The sequence below is a fragment of the Chinchilla lanigera genome, unplaced genomic scaffold, assembly GCF_000276665.1.
Source record: "Chinchilla lanigera isolate Chin_1 unplaced genomic scaffold, ChiLan1.0 scaffold00053, whole genome shotgun sequence".
NCBI classification, from domain to species: domain Eukaryota; kingdom Metazoa; phylum Chordata; class Mammalia; order Rodentia; family Chinchillidae; genus Chinchilla; species Chinchilla lanigera.
In genome coordinates this window covers 5,649,805-5,669,398 of record NW_004955454.1, presented here as the reverse complement: position 1 = coordinate 5,669,398, position 19,594 = coordinate 5,649,805, and the positions used below count along the sequence as shown (strand labels likewise).

Below are 19,594 nucleotides of genomic sequence, written 5' to 3'. Positions count from 1 at the left end.
TTGTGCTAGGCAAAGTCATCACCATGCAGAGGACTTTCTTCCTTCCTCTCACCATTCTCCTTTGGCCTCGGACAGCAGCTGAGCGCTGCCCAGGGTCTCACAGCTGTGGGCGGCAGAGCTCGGCCTGGCCTGCATCCATCCTGAGAGCCAGAGCCTCAGGCGTCCCCTTGTGAGTGAGGTCACCGAGGCTGACCACCGCGGCAGTGCCTGCTCCCTGGAGAACTAGTTTTGGGTTTGGAGGGGACTAATGTAGGTGCCAGCTCTTGGAACAGGTATTGTTCCCTTGGGACTTGACGTCCTTCGTGTGACGTCATTTCTCTGTAGTGGCCTCTGGAGGTGGAATTGAGGCTCATGAGGAGAACTCTGTCCTCCAGATGCAGCAGTCAGAAAGGGAAGGAAGTGATGGCGGCCCAAGGGTGTAGCTCAGCGGCACAGCGCCTGTCTGGCAAGCGCGAGGCCCCGAGATTGATTCTCCGTACCAAAAAAAATGGAAAGAGGGAAGCGAGACTCCAAACCCCGGAGCAGAAACAGCCTCCCTCTGGGCTCCTCCAGCCTCCTGCGTGACACGTAGCACGGCAGCGCCCGGCTGCGGGGCCTACAATGTAGTTCCGGTCGGAGGCGAACATACAAAGGAAGACACAGGGTTCCCCTCGCGGGGCTAACTTGAGCTTTATTTCAGCCACGGCCCCACGGAGGTCGGCGGGAGGGCCCAGGCAAGGCAGCTGCTGGGCCTGGCCCTGTCTATGACGCACGTGGGCGTCCCCGCCTCGAGCCAGGCGCTGGCCCCGGTCCCCTTGGATCCCTGATGCCTCTCCTAACAGTGCTAGGACTAACCCTAAGTTAGTAACTGGAGATGAACAGCTAAATCCGCACACTGACTCGGGTATGGAGCTCGAGTGGGAAAGGGCAGTATTACGGTGTGGGGCCGGCCGCCCGCCGGAAGGTCTCCAGGAACATACCCAAGGCTGGCATGGTCAGGGCCCCTGAGCTCCCCTGCAGCTCCAGGAGATGAACGCAGCTTCCTGGCGGGGAGGGCTGACACTTGCCTATGGGACAGGGCCGTTGCCTTCCCTTCCCTTCCCCGCTCTAGACTAAGGGATGGGCGAGCCGGGGACCTGTGATCGGCCAGGGCTACTCCAACCACTGTAAGACGCGCTCCCCGATCCCCAGGAAATAGACTCCCTGGGCGATGCCGAAGAGGGGCGCGACAACCAGGGCGCGGCAGCCCGCCCCCTTCATGAGAGCAGCTGGTCCCTCCTGGGTCCAGAGCTTCCTGGGGAGAGAGCAAAGCCAGGGAGCTGCTAGGCAGCATCTGTGCCTTTGTGAGGAGGTGTCACTTTCCCCAGCACTGGCTGAACCCCAGCAGGAGGAAGTGTCCCCTACCCGGTGCAAGCCTACAGTCTGGCGATTGGCAGTGGGGTCCTGCAAAACAGGCTTGATTGCACTACAACCTGGGAGCCCTAAAAGCTCCCCAGATACTATTTCCTCCCTCTGAGAGAGAACAGAAATGAATAGATTTCAAACAAACTTGGGGCTCCAGCTGGGCGTGGTGGCGCACACCTGTAATCCCAGCACTTGGGAGGCTGAGGCAGGAGGGTCACCACAAGTTGGAGACCACCCAGGACTACATAGTGAGTCCCTGTCTCAAAAAAACCAAACAGCTCGACAGTCAAACAGGTATAGACAGTGTGGCGGGGCTGTGGGCTCACCTGGCGCAGTCGGCTGTCCCGCTGTAGCTGTCCTCACCCAGGCCTTTCTTGAGGGTTTGGATTCGAGTTTTCAGAACTAAATGGAGCAGAAGTTAAAATTCACAGTGAACACCTTGCTTTTGGTGCCCCCTCAACAGAGCTGGCTCGGACAGGGTGGACCTGCGCGGCCAGTTCTGTCACTGACGGGCTGGAACCCCACAGCCTGCAGCGGCCCAGGACAAGGGGGGCTCAAAGCTAACAAAATGGGCACTTAACATGCTGAGGGACTGTCTTGTCTTTTTTGGTTTTGTTTTGTTTTTTTTTTTTCTTTTTTGTGCTACTAGGTTTTGCACATAGAACCTTCACAGTGAGCTGTGTTTCTAGCGCCCATCCTGGGTGGTTGTTTTTTTTTTTTGGACAGGTCTCACTAAGTTGCTAAACTGCCCAGATTGGGCTCAAATTTGTGATCCTCCTGCCTCAGCCTCCCAGACTGCTAAGATTATAGGCACGATCACTGTGCCCAGCAGGAGGGAATAGTCAGTGATGTCTGTGAGGACCCTGGTGAGTGCTGTCAGCCCCAGGGTGCTCATCTCCCGGTGAGCTGCATCTGCAGGTGCGAGAGTTCCGTCTGTCCCACAGATGGCTGTGCATGTGCGGTTCGACCCTCCGACCACCTACCGTCCAGGGGCGTCACTGCGACAGCAGCCACGGAGCCTGCAGCACAGCCAGACACGAAGGAGTGTGCGAACGAGGCCTTCCCCGAGAGCTCGTCGACTCCGAGGTTGTTGAGGTTGGCAAAGAGCGGGAAGTAGATGACGGAGAAGGGAATGTCTCTGCGGGCGAGGGGGCGCTGAGCCGGGCTCCCTCCCACCAGGCTCCCGGAAGCCGGGAGCGGGCAGGAGGGCGTGCTGCGCCGTGTGAGCGCTGCTTCCTTTGGGCCACCACACACCCAGTCCTGCTCGTTGGCAAAGGAGCCTAAAACCTTGGTCTCCCGGGTGCCCACTCGGTATGACCTTGGCCGCTGTGTGTGGCAAGGAATGGCCTGCCAACCTGGCCTGGAGTGCCCGCTAAGAGGTGGCAGTGCCCCCCTGCCCCACAGTATCCCACACGCGTGGGCAGCAGGGCTCACCTGAGGAGCGTGGCCCCCAGGCCCTTGTAGAGGCCGGCCAGGCCCTGTGTGCGCAGCAGCTCCCGGGTGATGAGGGTGGCAGAGGGGCGCTTGTGGGTGGAAGCTGAGCCCGTGCTGTAGGACCTGGAGGATGGGGGGTCTGCGGCCAAGCCCTGGGGGTGCCCCGCTGAAAGGGAAGGACAGGCTCCCTCTCAAGCCAGGGCCCCAGCAGGCAGCCCGAAGCACCCCCAAAGGTAGCCCTAGGTCAGTCAGTCCGAGCCCTGGGTCAGCTCAGAGGCAAGCGCAGACAACCTAGAGACCCTGTTTCAAAATATAAAGTAGGCTAGGAATGCAGCTGGTGCAGAGGCCCTGGGTTCGATCACCAGGGCTGGAAAAAGGTTCCTGAAGTGTTTTAGGAGTCCTAGAGCTTTTCACCCAAGTTGAGGAACTGCCACAACAGGGCCTTTACACTTCACAGATAGAAACAGGATGCTGTGGGCTTGGATACAGCTCAGTGGGCACAGCGCCTGCCTGGCAGGCACGGAAGAAAGGGGCGAGGGGGAGGGGAGGGAAGAGGGAGAAAAGAAAGAAAGGAAAGCCGGAGGCTTCAGAGCTGGCCCAGAGCTGGCCCGCCCAGCTGAGTGCGGTGCAGAGGAACAAGCGGCTCCCTGCCAGGGGCTGCACGGGCCGGGACCCAGGAGCTTATTTCATGGAGACAAGGTGGAGCCATGAGGTGAGGCCCCTCTACTGTCGGCCTCGGTACCTTCCCCACTCTATTTCTGAGAGGACCAGGGCTGAGAGGCAAACCTCTCTTCTAGAGAAAACCAAAAGGACAGGAATATTTCTCTTCTCCCTTTTTATGCCTTCCCCCTAAAAGCCAGTTTCTACAGCACAAAATATCTACTGCCTGAAGTGTTTAGTGAGCAGGTCATTGATATTTCTTAAAATCTTTAGGAAGTCAGCCTAACTGTCAAGGTGATAGAGGTGTGAGGTGTGAGTAATCTCCGGCCCTCTTTCTTTCTTTCTTTCTTTTTTTTGTCTTTTTGAGACAGGGTCTCCCTATGCAGTTCAGGCTGGCCTTGAGCTCACTTTGTAGCCCAGGCTGGTCTCGACCTCGCAACGATCCTCCTGCCTCAGCCTCCTGAGTGCTGGGATTACAGGCGTGCGCCACCACGCCCGGCCCTCCGTCCCTTTTGAATGGTTGGCATTTCTGCTGTTTGTCCTAGACCTGGAAGTGCTGAGAGGCGGCACCATACAATAAAGGTGCCCTTTGACCCGTGGAGCTGACTTGTCCATCTACACAGCTGGGCAGTGAGGGAGGGAGGCCAGTGTGACCTGTTCTGACCCAGTCTGTACTGACCAGGTGAAGCTGGGGTAGGCCTCACCCAAGCGTCCAGCATCCTGCAGCTGAATCTTGAGCATTTCCATGGGACAGGTAACCACCACCTGGCACATTCCAGCCCCACATCCGGCTAGCATCTCCATCTTCAGGTCCCGCTGCATCCTGTGGACCATGAGGCTCCTTCAGGGTCAGGCCAGCCTTGCCACCCCTGGCTCATGGACCCTGTTAGGTGGCTGAGACTTTCCACTAATGGGAACCTTGTCCCCGTCACCACTGGCTGCCACCTACCCAGCCGGGTCGGTAACCACCTGGCCTCAGTCTCCTCAAAGACCCGAGGCTAAATGCCAACCAGAGGCTGCTCGGGGGTGGGAAGCCAGAGGTGGCAGAGTGACGTGACAGCCTGTGGCGTGGCCCTGCTTCTGTCTGGTCCCTCGCGTCCTCTCACTGGGCAGTGGGAAGACAGATCTAGAAAGTGTTCCAAGGCCGGGAAGATAGCTCCACGGCACAGTGCCCGCCTAGAAAGCGTTCCAGGGATGAATCAGAAATTCATCAGCTAACTGAGGAATCTATCTGTGCTCTGTATTCTCACTTGAAGGTGTTGCCTATCACCCAAATGACACTCGCTCCTTCTCTTCCGTCTACCCAAACACACCACCCCTCAGCCATGTGTGCGCCTGCATTTAAACATGCACACACAGGCAAGCAGGCACGTCCGCGACCCTCTCCCGAAACACAGCCACACAGTGGAGGACCTTTGCCCTGCTGTGGCCTGGCCATACCGATCTTCCATGAGCAGCTGCCGGAAGAAGTCGTTGGCCGCCAGCTTGATGGCCTTCTCCGGAGTGACCAGGGCGAGGTTCACTGCGGCCCCTGGTGGCGAGGAACACGCGTCAGCAGCCGTGGTGCTCCCCGAGGGACAGCTCCCCGAGGCCCGAGCAGGGCTCCTTGGCCTGTGTTACTGAGACAGGATCTTTTTCATTCCTTCCTCTGTGATGCATTTGTTTTCTTTATGGACGCCTGCATCCAGTTGTAAGGAAATGGTCTTATTTGTCTCCTCTCCGGTGCGGTCCACCTCCCAGCACCGAGCCCCAGGGATCACACTGTCCCACAGGCAGCTGAGTACCTCACATACGCTTTGCTTTCTTTCTTTTTTTTTTTTTTTTTTTTTTTTTTGTGGTACTGGGGATGGAACCTAAAGCCTTTCACTGAGCTACATCCCCAGCCCTTTTAAGTTTTTATTATTTTTTATTTATTGATTTGATTTTTTCAGGGGGAGGGTATCAGGAATTGAACTCAGGACCTTGCACTTGCCAGGCAGGTTCCGTGCCGCTGAGCTAGATCCCCAGCCCTAAGGTTTTATTTTGGGACAGGGTCTTGCTAAGTGACCCTGGTGGGCCTTGAAGTTGGATCCTCTGGCCTCAGCCTCCTGATAGCCAGGTGTGCAGGTTTGTGCCACGGTGCCTGGCTGGGTTTGTACGTTCTCTCTCGGGGGACTGGTCCGCTAGCTCTTCTCAGCACCAGCCTTGGGCCTGTTTTCCCAGGCCTACACACGGATGGGGCTGCAGGGCACACAGCAGGGGCCAGGGTCAGGTCAGGGAAGAGCTCAGCCCCCTGCACCCTGAGCCTGCCTTCCCCTCCTGAGCACTGCAGGGGGATGGAGGGAGAGGGAGGTGGAGGCGGGCTGGGGCTCACTGCTCCAACCTCCCACGGTGGGCTGGGAGCGCTGGCACACGCCGTTCATCTCAGATCTCAGGAGGCTGAGGCAGAAGAATCACACACAAGTTCAAGGCCAGTCTGAGCCACTTAGCAAGAGGCTGATACACACACGCGCACGCACGCACGCACGCAGTGGGCAGTGGTAGGGCCTGTAGGGAACTAGGCAGGTCCTACCAGGGTGCGGGCACCTCTGCCTCCACCAAAGCAAGCATGGGCAGCAGCGTGCAGGGGCACTTGGCGCCCGGGCCTCACGCCCGCAGCTCTCTGGGAGAAGCGCCGCCCGTGCCCAGCGTGCTGCACGCTCACCACACCCGAGCCCTGCGCCGCCCGCCGCCCTCCCCAGCCCCGGCCAGGCCTCCCGCGGCCCGCGCCCACCTCGGTACATGCCGAAGAAGCCCTCCGCGCGCGCCGTCTTCGCCAGGCAGTCGAGCCTAGAGTAGCGGCCAGCAGGGGGCGTGAGCGGGGACCAGAGGCCGCCGGGCCGCCACCCCTCCGCTGGCCGCGCCTCCGCCGACCCTCCCGGCCCGCACCCACATTCCTCCGTAGGTGTCTCTCCCGCGCTGGTTCTGCAGCCGGGTCTTGGCCAGGTCGATGGGGAACACGCAGGTCACCCCCACGAGCCCCGCCACTCCGCCGTTGATGAGTTTGGCGGCGATGCTAGGCCAGGGGAGCAGAGGGGCCCGGTGAGGAGGCGCTGCCCGGCCAGGGAGAAGGGCGCCCCCCGCCCCGGCCCGCGGCCCAGGCCGAGGCGCTGGCAGCCTCTGCGCCCCAGAGCCCGGTCTCCCGCTCCTCCTCCCGCCTCAGCCATGTGTGCAGAAGTGCCCGGACACCGCAGCCTTCTGTGTGGCTTCAGCTCTGGCGGAACTGAGTGCGAATCCTGCTGTGTTGTTAGAGCAGGCCCTGGCATCTCCGAGCTTCCCTTCCCCACAAGAGGACCAGGCCTCTGGTCAGGGGAGATAACCAGGGCTCCGCATTGAGATTATCTAATTCTGGGATTTTTATTTTTACTTTTTTGTCTTTTTGAGACAGGGTCTTCCTATGCAGTTCAGGCTGACCTTGAGCTCACTTTGTAGCCCAGGCTGGTCTTGAACTCGCAACGATCCTCCTGTCTCAGCCTCCCGAGTGCTGGGATTAAAGGCATGCGCCACCCACGGCCTGGCAAGATTATCTAATTCTAACAGAAGTAAAATTTTATTTTATTTTATTTTATTTTATTTTATTTTATTTTATTTTATTTTATTTTTTTCCGGTACCAGGAATCTAACTCACGACCTCGCACTTGCCAGACAGGTGCTGTGCCGCTGAGCTAAATCCTCAGCCCCCAAAATAAAATTTTAGATAAACTGACCCCTACATCCCGGTGAAGCACAGGATCGGGGGTGGGGAATTTCTCAGTCTCCTTGGAACCCAGTACATATAGATCTTATCTACTAGGTCAGAGGCAGACATGGCAAAATATGGACACAGATTATCTGGAAAAGGTAAAATTGGTAATAGTAGGTTTCCTCACAAAGGAACTCTGATAAGCCAACAAGACATTTTGGAACAACAAATAGGGTCAACTTAAATTCTGCAACCTGGGATAAGGCGTCCAATTACAAACTATATTTAGCAATATCACACATGCACACACATTTTTTTTCTTAATTTTTTTTGAGCCAGGGTCTCTCTGCGTAGGTTCAAGGCAACCCTGAACTCACTTTGTAGCCCAGGCTGGACTCGAACTCACGGTGACCCTCCTGCCTCAGCCTGGGATTACAGGCGTGTGCCACCAGGCCTGACCTCATGTCTATGTTTGTACGCATATTTGTGTGTGTGTTTGAGGGGGAACGACATACATAAACTTGGTGGAATGAGTTTCACTTGCTTTCCCCTCGAATTCAGCTTATTCTTCAGGATCTGTTCGTTTTTTTAAGACAGGGTCTGTCTAGTCCAAGCTGGCTTTGGACTCACTACGTAGCCCAGGCTGTCCTTGAACTCATGGGATCCCTCCTGCCTCAGCCTCCCAGTGCTGGGACCACAGGCGTGCACCACCACGCCTATATTCAGTGTCTGGAGATGTTGGGCAACTCTTCCCCACGCCAGCCAGCCCACAGCTTACCTTAAATCCTGGCCGGACATTTTGTGGGGGACAGAGGCCACCAGTGGGTCGCAGGATGCAGGGTTAGTGGTTCCTCAGGGGCAGCTGCTGCCCTGGTCGGAGGGCAGGAAAAGGTGGTGCCTGATGGGACAAGGGACAATCATGAGTTAACGAGCCAGCTTGCTCTGGTTTTCACCCGTCCTCCAGCGCTGAGGCTTTTGGGGTCAGAGAAGAGTAGAGGACGTGAGGAGGCTCACCATGCCACACCGGGTCCTGAGTCGCTCCCCAGCACCGCAAAGCTTACTGAATGCCAGGTATTAGTGAACAGGGACTATGGCGCCCGCGCTCAGGGCCCGAAGTTCTAGAGCAGACTGTGGTAAACAAGATGCGTGAAGCCAGAAGATAGCAGAGCCCGATAAGTGCTGTGGGGAAAGCAATCCCGAAGGGACTCTGTGCAGGAAATGTCCGTGGAGACTTCACCAAGGGCTCACAGCGACGCTGACGCAGGGAAGTGAGCGTGAGCCGCGGAGGCGTCTGGGAAGGGCGCGGAGGCGGGGTGGGCAGGGCGCAGGCGCAGAGCGCGCGCAGCATGCCTGAGGCCCTGGGGTCCGTCCTAGCACTGCCAAAAACGAGGCAGAGCATGCGCGAGGCTGAGCCCAACGAGCACCAGCAAGCTGAAGGCAAGAGAGGTGAGGTTTCTGAGGTGATGGGTAAAGGCGTGACCAAGCCAGGCCTCTCACTTTATCTTCTTTTGTGATACTGAGGGCCTCGTGCACACCAGGCAAGCGGTCCACCACTGAGCTACACCCGAGTCCTTTCTTTTATTCTGAGTACTTGGGAAGGTGAGGCAGGAGGATCGCCATAAGTTTGAGGCCAGCCTGGGCTATACCATGAGTTCAAAGCCAGCCTGGACTACATCGTGAGGCCCTGTCTCAAACAAAACAAAACAAAACAAAACAAAACAAAACAAAAAAAACAAAAACAAACAAACAAACAAACAAACAACCAAAACAAACAAAAACAAAAAAGGAAATTTTATTCTGAAACAGGGTCTCACTAAGGTTTTCAGGCTGGCCTAGGAATTTCAAACCTCTTGCCTTAGCCTCCCAAGTATCTGGGATTACAGGTTTGTGCCCCACCTGGCTGGCCTTTCTTTTTTTTTGTTTGTCTTTTTGAGACAGGGTCTCGCTATGCAGTTCAGGCTGGCCTTGAGCTCACTTTGTAGCCCAGGCTGGCCTCGAACTCGCAATGATCCTCCTGCCTCAGCCTCCCAAGTGCTGGGATTATAGGCATGTGCCATCATGCCTGGCTTTTGTGTTTTGTTTTGTTTTCGCCTCTGACTTTTATTCTGAATAAAAAGAGAAGCAACTGAGAGTTTTGAGCAGAGGTGTGACACGTGTGGTCAGCAGGCTCAGCTTGGCTACAGTGAGAGCAGATTACAGAGTCAGAGAAGCGTCACTGTCACCGCAGTGTTGGAGGGAAAGGTGCAGCGCTGCCCCAGGGAGCTGGGCAGAGGGGATCTGAACTGAGGATGTGTGTGGGAGGCAGGGAACTTAGCCTTCCTGATGGGCTGGATGAGACAGGAAAGAAGTTCAGGGGCTGTGGAAGGTTTTGGTGGGAGCCCCTGGCAGAGTGGGTTTCTAACATGCAGTGTGGGTCTGTGGGCAGAACAGAGGGATATCTGCAGAGAAAGATTCAGAAAAGAGAAACAAGTAGATGTGGAGGAGAGAGAGGCAGGGCTGGGGTGTCAAGCTCAGGTGTACACTGCTTACCTACCATGTGCAAGGCCCTAGGTCCAGTCACACACAAAAAAGGGAGACATTAATTCTCAGCTCCAGTCCATTCCCGTGTCACTGCATCCCCAGCCCCACACTGAGGCTGGAAGCCCCCAGCTGTTTCCCCGACCTTCAGGTCTGGGGCACCTAAGTGTCCTGGCACGAAATTGGCCTCACTGATATCTTGTAAGAATGGCTTTGAGGCCAGGGATATAGCTCAGCGGCATAAGCGCCTGCCTGGCAAGTGCAAGGTCCTGAGTTTGATTTCTGGTACCAAAAAAAAAAAAAAAAAAAAAGAGGCTTTCTGATACTTTCAGCCAGGAATCTGGTCCCCAGAATTTGCATTAGGAGTGAGAATTCACATGAAAGTACCCAAGTCGGGTGGGCTGAGAAGGAGGAGGGCGCAGGCTGGGGAGCCACTGCTGTCCCTTGAAGCTTGAACTGTGCACCTCCAAAATGGAGCTTTGGGACAACTGGTGGCAAAATGTGAAGGAGTTAGTGTGTCCCCTGTTCTCTGAGACATTCAGGAAGTTCTTAGGGCAGGAAGACACATTCTTTTTTTTTTTTTTTTTTTGTGCCGAGAATTGAACTCAGGACCTTGTGCTTGCCAGGCAGGCGCTTGTGCCGCTGAGCTACATCCCCGGCCCTGAAAGACACATTCTAATGCCAGGTGGCTGCTTTAAAAATTGATAGGAGGGGTTGGGGATGTGGCTCAGTCATAGAGCGCTTGCCTAGCATGCATAAGGCCCTGAGTTCAATCCCCAGTACCACACACACACACATTGATAGGAGGACGGGGTGGAGCTCCGGGTTAAAGCCCTTGCCTAGCACATGTGAGACTCTCGGTTCCAACCCCAGCACTGCAGAAAAAAAAAAAAAAGGAATGAACCCTTTCTATCTGAAGTCAGAGTCAAATAAATGTGAACACTGCAGTGCTCTTGCAGATTTCCTGTGGGTATGTATGCATTCTTGAGACAGGGTCTTACTATGGAGTTCGGGCTGGCCTTGAACTCACTGTGTAGCCTAGCTGGCCTCAAACTCTTGGTGATCCTCCTGCCTCAGCCTCCTGAGTGCTGAGATTACAGGTCTGCAATGCCACGCCTGGCTCCCTATATTTATTTATTGTATTTTATTTTTTGTCTTTTTGAGACAGTTCCTTGCTGTGCAGTTCTGGCTGGCCTTGAGCTTACTTTGTAGCCCAGGCTGGCCTCGAACTCTCAAGGATCCTCCTGCCTCAGCCTCCTGATTGCTGGGATTACAGGTATTTGCCACTGCACCCAGCTCCCTGTGTTTATTTTCAGGGCAATTTTTCTATGTTAGAATCCATGGTTTCCTGGCTATTGGAATAGGGATAGTTAGGTGAAACCTATGAACTCAGGGCCATCCAGTCCCAGGCCCGCTGCACAGCACCTCCAACTCTCAGGAGCCTTTGTGTGGCGGGATACGTGCACCTGAGCATCCCCGGCCTCAACCACCTGAGTCTGTTGCAAGCCATGGAAAATTTCAGTCCTGAAAGTTCCCATTAGCAGATTTAGGTGTCCAAAGACTAACAACTGACAAGGCTTCTGGCACCAGTTAACGTACTAATGATAGCAGGGAGAAAAGTGATAGCCAGCCCCAGGTTTTCTTTTGCTCGGTTTCTTGGATCTAACTATTACCCCAATCTGGCCTTGAACCATGACCCTTTTGCTTCAGTCTCCTGAGTACCTGGAATTTCAGGTATGAGCCACTACACCCAGCTCAGTCCCAATTTTTATTGGTTTTTCAGTTTGTTTTGTTTCGTGGTACTACAAACTGAACTCAAGGCCTTTGCCCCGAGCTACATCCCCAGACTTGTAAGTGCTGGGATTACAGGCATGTGCTACCATGCTGGGCTTCAGTGACACCTTTTTTTTTTTTTTGGTCTTTTTTAAGACAGGGTCTTGCTATGTAGTTCAGGCTGTCCTTGAGCTCACTTTGTAGCCCAGGCTGGCCTCGAACTTGCAATGATCCTCCTGCCTCAGCCTCCTGAGTGCTGGGATTACAGGTGTGCACCACCATGCCCAGTGTTCAAGGGCACTATTTTTTTTTTTTTTTCTGGTAGTGGGAATTGAACTCAGGACCTTGAGCTTGCTAGGCAGGCACTTGTGCCACTGAGCTATATCCTTGGCCCCAAGGGCACTATTAAAGGAGATGTGTTTCTGGGAAAGCCCCAACGGTGACCACAGGGTCCAAGATGGCCATCCCTATATAGCAATCTGTGGCCTGAACGTTAGTCATTCTGTTAGCTACCTGTCGAGCACCTACAAAGCGCCAAGTGCGGTCTAGGCAGCAGGGACACCGCTGGGGACAAAAACAAGATCACTGGCTTCCAAGAACCGGAATTCTTGGTGCCAGCACGGATAGGAATGGACTTCGTTTTTTTTTTTCTCTGGTATGGGGAATCGAACTCACGACCTTGCTCTTGCCGGGCAGGCGCTGTGCCGCTGGGCTAAACCCCCAGCCCTAGGAATGGACTTCTACAGGACACAGAGCTGGAGTGGTGCTTAGCGTTAGGGTTCCTGCCCCAGCACTACAAGTAAAATGTAAAATAAAATAAAAGCGTCACAGGTGAGCTTTGCTGGGGGCGGGCAGGAGGCCTGGGCACCTGCTGATGCCACCCTTCTCTCGGCCCCGCTGAGAGCTGCCCACCTTCTCTGGGCCACCGCCACCCATGGCCGCCTCCTCGCTGTCCTGGAGTCTGCGGCGGTGGCAGCGGTGGATGCGCTCCTGTAGGGGCAGGAAGGGCCGAGGGGCTCCTCCTCCCCAGCCCGGCCGGCCTGCGCTCCGTCTGCAGGGACCTCCTGTCTGGACTCGGCTTCCTGTCCGGCCTGTCCTAGTCGGATCCAGCTCAGTCCACCCCTCCTCTCCTCGCCCAGACCGTCAGCGGGGCCAGGAGGCTTCCTCTCACCCGACCCTTGTTCTGCCTCCTGCAGCGCCTTCGCCCCTCCCTCCCGCTGCGCCCCAGGGGCCTCTCAGCCCAGCTTTCTCCCCGCCGGCCCATCCTTCCCGGGCCTTGGTGCTTAGACCGCGCTCAGCCTCCCTTGGCCTCCTCTAAGCACCAGGTGTTTTCTCACTCGGTGTCTGCAGGCTCGGAGCCCTGCTGTTGGGAGCCTGCGCTAGGCCTGCGGCCACAGTGACGCCTAACGTACAATTTCTCAGAGTCATGTCTGGAGTGAGGCCAGCCAGAGGTGCGCTCTTTGGAGAAATGTCCCCAGGTGGTGAAGGTGAGGCCTGTGCAGGCCAACATCTGCTCCTGCCCTGCTGGCTGCAGCGCCGTCCCTGTTTTAAGAGGTCCCATGCCCTTGACATCTGTGACTGCTCAGGCTCTCCCTCTGCCGGGGTCCTGGATCGCTGGGCTCCCCCTGGGCGAGCCCCGTCTGGAGTTTGAGCCCCTGGCCTGTGGCATCTGACTGACCCCTGCACGGCCAGGCCTGCTGCTCTGTGTGCTCCCCTCTTCCTGCTCACAGCCTCTGAGCTGCCGCTCCTCCCGATTCCCCTTCTCCAGAGGCAGCACCACTGTCATTCCCTCCCGCCCCCCTGCGGAGTGTGAGCCTCTGCCCAGGGTCCTCCTGACTCAGCAATCACTGCCTCCTCCTCAGGCACTGCCTCTTAAGGGCACAGGGCTCTGTCTGTCCGTGATAAGTCCCGAAAATGAGTCAGCGCTGAAAACCTTAGGACACCACGCTAGGCAAGAGCTCTGCCACGAACTTTATACCTTGATTCATTTTATGTTGTGGGATATGTTAATTCACACTGTGGGCTGATGCTTAATCTTTTTAAAAACTCTCTTTTAGCCAGGTGTGGTGGTGCACGCCTATAATCCCAGCACTCGGGAGGCTGAGGCAGGAGGATCATTGCGAGTTTGAGACCAGCCTGGGCTACAAAGTGAGCTCAAGGCCAGCCTGAACTACATAGTGAGACCCTGTCTCAAAAAGACAAAAAAAAAACCCAAAAAACAAAACTCTCTTTCTGTTTTGTTTTTGTGCTGGGGAGTGAACTCACGACATTGCAAGGCAAGCTCTCCACCACTGAGCCACATCCCCAGCCCCAGTTTTGTTTTGTGTTTTTGAGACAGGGTCTCCCTATGTCATGCAGGCTGGCCTTGAGCTCACCATGTAGCCACGCATAGGAAAACCCTGTCCCAAGTGTCTCCCCCGCAGTGCTGCTTGGCCACTCCAGCACCATCCAGCGGCGGACCCAGCCTCAGGCGCTCCCTGCTCAGCCTGGCCGGCTCGGGTCTCCCTCCTGGACAGCAAGGACAGAGTGGGATTTGAGCCTGTCCTTGGGCACTTCCTTGCAAACACCTTGCCGGGCAAGACTCTACTCCCTCCGTGCCCCACACCGGAGCCCCATCACGGTCCTGCACATACTGTCCCTTTCGCTCAGGACACTCTTTCCTCATCGACCTTTGATGAATTACAGGTTGTTCTCTGGGTTTCAGCTTGGACGTCACTTCCTCCTCCAAGCCTGTCTGAAGTCCTCAGGTCCTGGCCTGGTGCCTTCTGACCACACGGACCATGGTGGGCTGCAGTCACCTGTGTCCAGCATTAGCAAAGGACAGCGCATTCTTTAGCCATCCCTGTTCCTTTACATCGTGAGACCTGAGCCAGGGGGTCTGAGGGACGAGGCCCAGGCCCTGGGCTACCTCGTCCTGGGCTAGCGGAGCCAGCAGAGCTAGAGAGCGCTCTCAGGGAGGATCCCTCATGCTGGCAGCCAGCAGCCACTTCTGGATTCAGTGGCAGGAATGTCACCGCCTTCCTGGCCTACAGGTTGCCTGGGGTGGCCCCGAGTCGGGGAGAAGCCATGTCCCGCTGCCCCCTCCGGCTCCGGGCAGCAGATGCAAATGGAAGCCCTTTCCCGCTGCCTGTGTTTTCCTCTCTGCAACTATTTATTTGCTAGGAGTCTTCTACCAACTCTGAGCTTGACACACAGAGAAGACCCACACTTACCTGCTTTTAGGAAGGAACTTTGCCTTTTCCGGAGCTCAAGCCAGAGGCCAGGTGACTGCGCCGCGGGGAAGAGCAGGTTCAGGAGGCTGGCCAGGAGGAGCTGGTTCGTCCTTGGTGATGACGAAGCCCTCTTCTCCCTCTCCGAACCTTCAGACAGGCCGTGTTGAATCAAAGCTCAAAGAGCCTCCACACCTCTTAAGCCCGAGCTCGCAGGCCACAAGCAGGCGGCTGTTTAACTTGGTTGCTGGTGTGACTGTCAAAGTTCAGGCTGGAAGCGATTTGGCCAAGGGAGCGTGGGGCTGAAGGGAGATTCTCCTCCCACTCGGAGACCTGGAAGCCCGGGAGGTGGACAAACAAATGGAAATCAATGCAGTGGAAACACTTGTGTAAAACACTTGGTGCCCGAGCTCCTTTCGGCACCTGAGTCTCAGGTATTTCTTTCCCCCAGCGCTGGGGGTGGAACCCAGGGCTCTGCATGCTAAACAAGTGCTCCGCCCTGGCCCCCAGTTTTTAAACTGCAGCTAGTGGACACTGCAATGATCCCTAAGGCGCGCCCTGCGGGGACACAGGTTTGTTCATTCAGCGCCTCCGCCGTGGGAGCGCTGCCTGAGGTTTGCCACTCTCCCTCTCGCCAGCGCTACTCCTGAGCTGTGAAGTCAGCGCTGCAGAACTCAAGATTGGCTCAGGATGTCTGCCGGTTTCAGGGGGAAAGGGGCAACTGATTTGGGGCAGGAGGCTGGCTAAAATGTCAACGGAATTGTAAGAGCAGGGGCCGAGATAAACACACTCGCCTCTCTTTAGTGGGAAATGGTCTCATCTGGGGCAAGGGATGAGGTAGCAGGGGGAGAGTAAGGCTGGCAAACACTTTGCATCCGGGCGGGACACGACTTTGTCAGGCCAAGGACTAGGGAGAGACAGGGACCAGCCTTGGACAGACGTCAGAGTCGAAAGCCAGGTCCAGCTCCCAGCTCCCAGCCACTGCCTTCTCCCTAGGCAAACCACCCACTGTGGTGCTCTCCTCAGCCGAAGCACATGAGATACTTGCTCTGCGCTGAGGGTTAAATGACTGCTTTGGAACCGGTGTGAACCCTGTTTTTCTGCTTACGAGCTGTGACCTCAGTGTTGCCTTCGGAACCTGTTAGCCCATCAGATGGCACTCAGCCTGGGATGCAGGCCGCTGGGTGCAGGGCCAGGCCCATGAGAGGTGGCCGCTGCTGGACGTTTCCCGCTTTCTCCGGCAGGCAGTGGAGAGCTGACTCAGAGTGCCGGTGAATAAGGACAGGGAGAGGACAGTAATTTGGGTGAGGGATGAAATGTGAGCCCTGACACACAGGGAGAGATGAAAACGCCTCGTGGTTCCAGAGAGAAGCGGACGGGCTTGGCAGGCCTCACGCAGTAGGGACAGCAGGAGGACGCTGACCACCCCAGCTAGGACATCGGCTGTGTGCTAGGAGAGGGCAGGCAGAGCTTGGCTGATGGCCTGAGTTTAAAGTGGCCACTGCCGAAGAGGGGATGACTAATTGCTCAAGACACGGTGGAGGGGCTGGGGATTTAGCTCAGTGGCACAGCACCTGCCTGGCAAGTGCAAGGTTGTGAGTGCGATTCTCGGTACCAGAAGGAAAAAAAAAAAAAAGACACGGTGGAGCCTTTCTGTGCCCATCAAGGTGGTGACCGTGAGACACAAACACGACAAACGCTGATGTGGATGTGGAAAACTGGAGCCCTTGTGCAGAGCTGGAGGGCATGTAAAATGGTGCAGCTGCTGTGGAGAGCTGTGTGGCAGTTCCTCAAAGATTAGACTGAGAGGGGTGGGGATTTAGCTCAGTGGCATAGCACCTGCCTGGCAAGCGCAAGGTCATGAGTTCGATTCCCGGTACTGGGAAAAAAAAAAAAAAAAGATTAGACTGAGAATGACCATGGGATCCAGCAATCCCGCTTCTGAGTACAGATCCCAAAGAACCCAACACAAGAGAACTGAGGGTCTGGGATAGACACGCGCACACTCAGGTTCACAGCGGCATTATTCCGTTACTAAATGCTGGAAGTTGCCCAAGTGCCCTGCAGTGGACCATTACTCGGCCTTAAAAAGGAAGGGAACTCTGCCACCTGCTATGGCGTGGATGAGCCTACAGGACACTGCGAGGCCCAAAGGACAAACACTATGACTCCACTTACCTGTGGGCACTCAGAACGGTCAAACTCAGAGACAAACAGTGGGAAAAAGGTGACGAGTCTCCGGGAAAGTGGGAGGGTCAGTTTAAAAGACGCAGAGTGTCAGCTGGGGAGCAGGAACACATTCTGGAGATGGATGGGTGCACTACATGTCCCTGAAATGTTACAGTGGGAAATTTTATATTACGCGTCTTTTACCACCATGATAAAAGTGGGCCAGAGGTATAGCCTGCTGGCTGAGCTATCGTGTGCCTATCACATGTGCAAGCCACCCTCAGAATAAATACATACAAGGAAGCAAAGTGAGCCATGAAGTGAAGGGGTCACATTTTGGTTTAAACTGGTGGCATGGGGGGACACAGGAGAGTTACCACAATTAATACAAATTTTACTTTATTTTTGGTACCGGGAATTGAACTCATGACCTCAGGCTTGCCAGGCAAGCACTTATGCTGCTGAGCTACATCCGCGGCCCATAAAAATTTTAATAGTACAGTTAAGAAGGGACTCTTTTTTGGGGCAGTACTAGGGATCAAACTCAGCGGTGCTGTACCTCTGAACTAGGTATATCCCCAGCCCTTTTTGAGACAGGGTCTGACTAAATTGCCTAGGCTGGGCTTGAACTTGTGATCCCCAGCGCCTAAAGTAAATACAACAGCAGCAGACCAAACTGAGCACAGAAGAATGGCAGCAGAGCACGCAGGTGGCAAGTCTAGTAGTAATCTGGAAAAGGTGACCAAAAGCACGGCAAAGGAAAGGGAGCCATAAACTGGGCGGGGAGGCGCACGCCAGTGATCCCAGCGCTCCGGAGGTGGACGCAGGAGGGTTGCAACTTTAAGTCCAGCCTGCACAACTTAGTGACTTATGAAGATCCTGCCTCAAATAAAAAACGGAAAGGGCTGGAGATGTAGCTCAGTGTGAAGGCCCTGGGATCAAGCAGTGGACTGGAATCCAAAGCAAAAGAGAGTGTCAGCTTTGGGGACAGGGATGTTACTCTTACTGGCAGGAATTTATTCTTTTCTTTTTCTTGGCTCTTTTGAGACAGGGTCTCGCTGTGTAGTTCAGGCTGGCCTTGAACTCACTATGTAGCCCAGGCTGGCCTGGAGTTCATGGTGATCCTCCTGCCTCAGCCTCCTGAGCGCTGGGACTATAGGTGTGTGTCACTGAGCCAGGCTAGGAAATCTTAAAAGACAGAAAAATTTGAGAAGAGTTAAGATTTGGAAGAGCTTATGAGAGAATGATATAGCAAGTGGCCTCCCTCATTAAATGGCACAGCCTTCCTGCTCCCGTCTTTTGGCACCTCTTAGAAACGGAAAGGCTCAGGCCCTCCCCAGGCCATGACAAGCACTGTCGAGCTTCTGAGGCACTGTTCTGAGCAGTAGTTTACAGTGTGGACTGCGCAGAATAATTTACCTGGGAAGCTTTAAAAAATCTTGATGCCCCTGGTGGACTACCAATAAAAACCATGCATTTTTGGGGCAGGGCATCAGGTAGCTGGTATTTTTTTTTTGTTTTTTTTTCTTTTAAAGCCAAGACAACCCTCTGAGGCAGCCTAGATTGACAATCACTGGCTAGGACATGGCAAAGCCAAACATAGCTTGCTGAAATTTTATTGCTTGAACTACACCACAACTGTGGTGTAGTTCAATCAAGCAGGCACTTTTTTTTTTGTACTGGGAATCGAACTCAGGACCTTGCGCTTGCCAGGGAGGTGCTTGTGCCACTGAGCTATATCCCTGGCCCTGTAGTTCAATCAATAAGGACCAGGTTGTCCTCACTGTTCACAGGAATAAGGACCAGGTTGTCAGGCAGCACAGAGCAACAGGCACAGGACGGTGGACGGAGCTGGCCAGCTATGTTTAGATTGGCAAAAACCTCTGGCAGTGCAGCAGATGGCCACAGAAAGCAGACCCAGGGTGAGAGCGGACAGAAAAGCGGAAGGACCCAGGTGGGGCAGCCTGGAAGGCTGCAGAGGCGTGAAGGCAGGAGGAGGGAACCTCTCAACAATGTAGCCATTCTTGTGCTGCGCTCCTTCCCCAGATACCCAGTAAAGAGACCCCATTACCTTTATTCCCAGCAGCATGGGGGTGAATGGTCTAGTTTATCAGATGCAGTGCTATGCATCAGGTTTCAGTGAGACACCCTGCTCAGGTCAGGTTTAAGGAATGAGCACAAAAGCCAGGCCATTCCCCAGGTTTATGTTAAACTGTAAGGCTCATTTGAACCAAAGGGCTTGTTACCACAGGTTCCTGGGTCCTACGTGTCTGCTCGAGCAGGCGTGAGGAGGGATGTCTTAAAGTAGCGGGGATGGGGATAAGACAGGGTTTTCTATGCAAATTCAGGCTGGCCTTGAGCTCACTATGTGGCTCAGACTGGCTTTGAATTTGTAGTCTTTCTGCCTCAGTCTCCAGAGTGCTGGGGTTACAGCTGTGTGCCACCTCGCCCAGCTCAAGAATGTGAATTTCTAAGAAATTCCCAAGTGATGTTGATGCTGCACGTCCAGGATTACATTTTGACAACCACAACAGATCATAGAGTCACAAAGGGTTAAGGGAGCAGGGACAGGTACATCACTTGGACCACCATCAATTCTGTGGTGCATGCCTGTAATCCCAGCACTCGGGAGGCTGAGGCAGGAAGATCCTTGCGAGTTTGAGACCAGCCTGGGCTACAAAGTGAGCTCAAGGCCAGCCTGAACTGCATAGGGAGACCCTGTCTCAAAAAGACCAAAAAGGGCTGGGGA

The 19,594-nt window shown here is 55.0% G+C and overlaps 1 protein-coding gene and 1 long non-coding RNA gene across 4 annotated transcripts in view; one reads left to right on the top strand and one right to left on the bottom strand.

Annotated features, from left to right (window-relative positions):
* Positions 1-644: 644 nt before the first annotated feature.
* Slc25a18 (solute carrier family 25 (glutamate carrier), member 18) overlaps positions 645-19,594 on the bottom strand; it is a 20,500-nt gene continuing 1,550 nt past the window's right edge. For 2 of the 3 annotated variants that reach the window (XM_005395974.2, XM_005395975.2), the window contains 10 exons: positions 14,680-15,009; positions 7,956-8,075; positions 6,389-6,511; positions 6,230-6,285; positions 4,918-5,008; positions 4,182-4,300; positions 2,818-2,983; positions 2,367-2,521; positions 1,710-1,785; positions 645-1,273 (listed from right to left, as the gene is read on the bottom strand). In XM_005395974.2, the coding sequence (XP_005396031.1) occupies positions 1,132-1,273; positions 1,710-1,785; positions 2,367-2,521; positions 2,818-2,983; positions 4,182-4,300; positions 4,918-5,008; positions 6,230-6,285; positions 6,389-6,511; positions 7,956-7,975 (948 nt within the window). In that variant the 5' untranslated portion in view covers positions 7,976-8,075; positions 14,680-15,009 and the 3' untranslated portion in view covers positions 645-1,131. Of the gene's footprint in view, positions 1,274-1,709; positions 1,786-2,366; positions 2,522-2,817; positions 2,984-4,181; positions 4,301-4,917; positions 5,009-6,229; positions 6,286-6,388; positions 6,512-7,955; positions 8,076-8,191; positions 8,761-14,679; positions 15,010-19,594 lie in introns of those variants that run through there. The other variant, XM_005395977.2, reaches the window with a different exon arrangement.
* LOC106149828 overlaps positions 2,393-19,594 on the top strand; it is a 19,227-nt gene continuing 2,025 nt past the window's right edge. Inside the window, exon 1 of the long non-coding RNA XR_001236249.1 lies at positions 2,393-2,478. This is a non-coding gene — a long non-coding RNA (uncharacterized LOC106149828). The remainder of the gene's footprint in view (positions 2,479-19,594) is intronic.